The sequence below is a fragment of the Orycteropus afer genome, unplaced genomic scaffold, assembly GCF_000298275.1.
Source record: "Orycteropus afer afer isolate SDZICR_OR568_19922 unplaced genomic scaffold, OryAfe1.0 scaffold00292, whole genome shotgun sequence".
NCBI classification, from domain to species: domain Eukaryota; kingdom Metazoa; phylum Chordata; class Mammalia; order Tubulidentata; family Orycteropodidae; genus Orycteropus; species Orycteropus afer.
This window is the reverse complement of record NW_006921879.1, coordinates 2,409,686-2,411,693: the sequence shown is the minus strand read 5'-3', so window position 1 is coordinate 2,411,693 and position 2,008 is coordinate 2,409,686. Positions and strand designations below refer to the sequence as shown.

Below are 2,008 nucleotides of genomic sequence, written 5' to 3'. Positions count from 1 at the left end.
TTAAAAAGTGAATACTCAAGCAACAGATTAGTGAAAACTTCATAATCTATGTTTTCATATCCATAATATACAAAGAGCACCTACAAACGAACAATGAATAGACAATATCCCAACTAAAACATAAGCAAAAAACCTGAACAGGCATTGAAGAGAAAAAAATATCCAGATAGTCAATAAATACATGAAAAAGTGCTTGCATCATTTTTGTTCGGAGAAAGCACGTTAAAACACAATGAGATAGCATTATATTTCACCAGAATGGCTTAAATTAAACAAACAAGCAAACAAAAACCTGATACTATTTGTTGATGAAGATATGGAGTAACTGGAACTCTCATTAATGTGATGCACATAGACAGAAAGAACAGTAATGTGCATTTACACACCTTTGCTCTTTGTCTATGCCATGATCCTTTTCGCCATAGGACTTCTGGGTAAGAGGATCTAGGTGCTGAGTAAAACACTCCTTTGTCTGATGAGAAAAGACAGAGATGCCTGTGCCATTTATTCCAGCACCCCAGTTGTCAATTCTGATATAGGCTGCAGGTGCTTGGGGATCACCGTGACCACAGCACAGAGGTAAGTGGATGGGTCTTCAGGGTTAGAGTCTGTAATGTGCAGGGAATTTCCCTTTTTTGATAGCATGATTCTAAACCTCTCATTCGGCTTTTCATCCCCAACTGAATACAGGAGGAAGAGGAATTCAGGACCTTTCCCAGAATCTTCCTTATACCACTGTAAGCTACTAAAACTGCTGACTGAGTAACTGCAGTTGAGGCTGGAGTTGTCTCCCTCCTGGAGTATCAGTGCCTGAGGACTCTGTACCACTTGGTCTTCTCCACTTGACCCTGATCAGGAAAAAAAAAAAAAAAAAATGAGAAATGACACAAAGCTTTTAGTTCAACAGTTTTGAAAACATCAAAATGAGCTGAGACCCTATCTCTTTTCTTCAGTTTTGGATGAATGTGCCCACAGAGTTCTCATCTCTTAAACTCTAATTTAAAGAGCCTTGGTGAGCCCAACTGAAAGACTGGTAATTCAAGTCCATCTAGCAGCTCTATAGGAAAAAGCCTGGAGATCTGCTTCCATAAATATTACAGTCAAGAAAACCCTATGGGGCTACTGTAGGGGCTACCCTATGGGAAACTCTGTCACATGAAGTCACCTGAGGCAAAAATTGACTGCAAGGCACCTAACAGCAATGATAATTTCCAACTTACAGCCAAACTGAAGGCACAAGACTATTAATGTGTATCCCAGCATCTTCTCCATCCTGATATCTCAGTCTTGATACAATTTGTGATGTGAAATCTTCTCTTCTCAGAGTAGCTGTTTCTGTGTCTTAGTTCCTATTTTCCAAAGCACAAGAGAACCTTTCTGTTGGCAACTCAGCCAATCAATAAAAGCCTTGAGTATTCATTCTTTTAAAATTTAAGGTATTTGTGTAATGAAAAAAATAGAACCACTGCCACCTCATGGCCACACGTGCAATCTCAGAGTACCCACTTCATGTCACCTACAAAGAAAAAAAAAAAAAAAAGCAAGAATAGTATTTATATTTGGAGAGCATTAGTGCATATGACGTTTAAAGCAATATTCAGAAAAGCCTTCTCTTGGTGCCCTTTTAATTATTTCATTGTACTTTGAATGATCTTCAAGCTAAGCTGTTACCAGAAGTTACGAGTTAGTTGAACCAGTGGTAGGTGTAAAGGATTATGTTTCTCTTTAAAGAACATAAGAATCTTATCATATAAAACCTCAAAGCTCTGAAAAAAAATGAGAGAGAATCAAATCGATTATGGATATGTCTAGAAACCTCTTTACTACAATATGCAGATAAATGGGAACATAAGTTAAGAAATCCATTTCTATGAATAATTTTATGCCTGGCTACAGAAAAAAGAGACCAAGTGTTCTGAGGTCACAAACTTGAAAGATCGTATAAAAGAGGGAGGGAAGAGTGTGGCACGGGGAAGAAAAAAATAGCTCTTCATTTAAGGACCTCAGA

The 2,008-nt window shown here is 37.8% G+C and overlaps 1 gene segment (V, D, J or C); it reads right to left on the bottom strand.

Moving 5' to 3' along the window:
- Nucleotides 1-504: 504 nt before the first annotated feature.
- On the bottom strand, nucleotides 505-1,272 carry LOC103205839. The segment is given in 2 exon segments: nucleotides 505-848; nucleotides 1,221-1,272. Coding segments are annotated over 2 exon segments (396 nt in total).
- Between the last annotated feature and the right edge of the window lie 736 nt (nucleotides 1,273-2,008).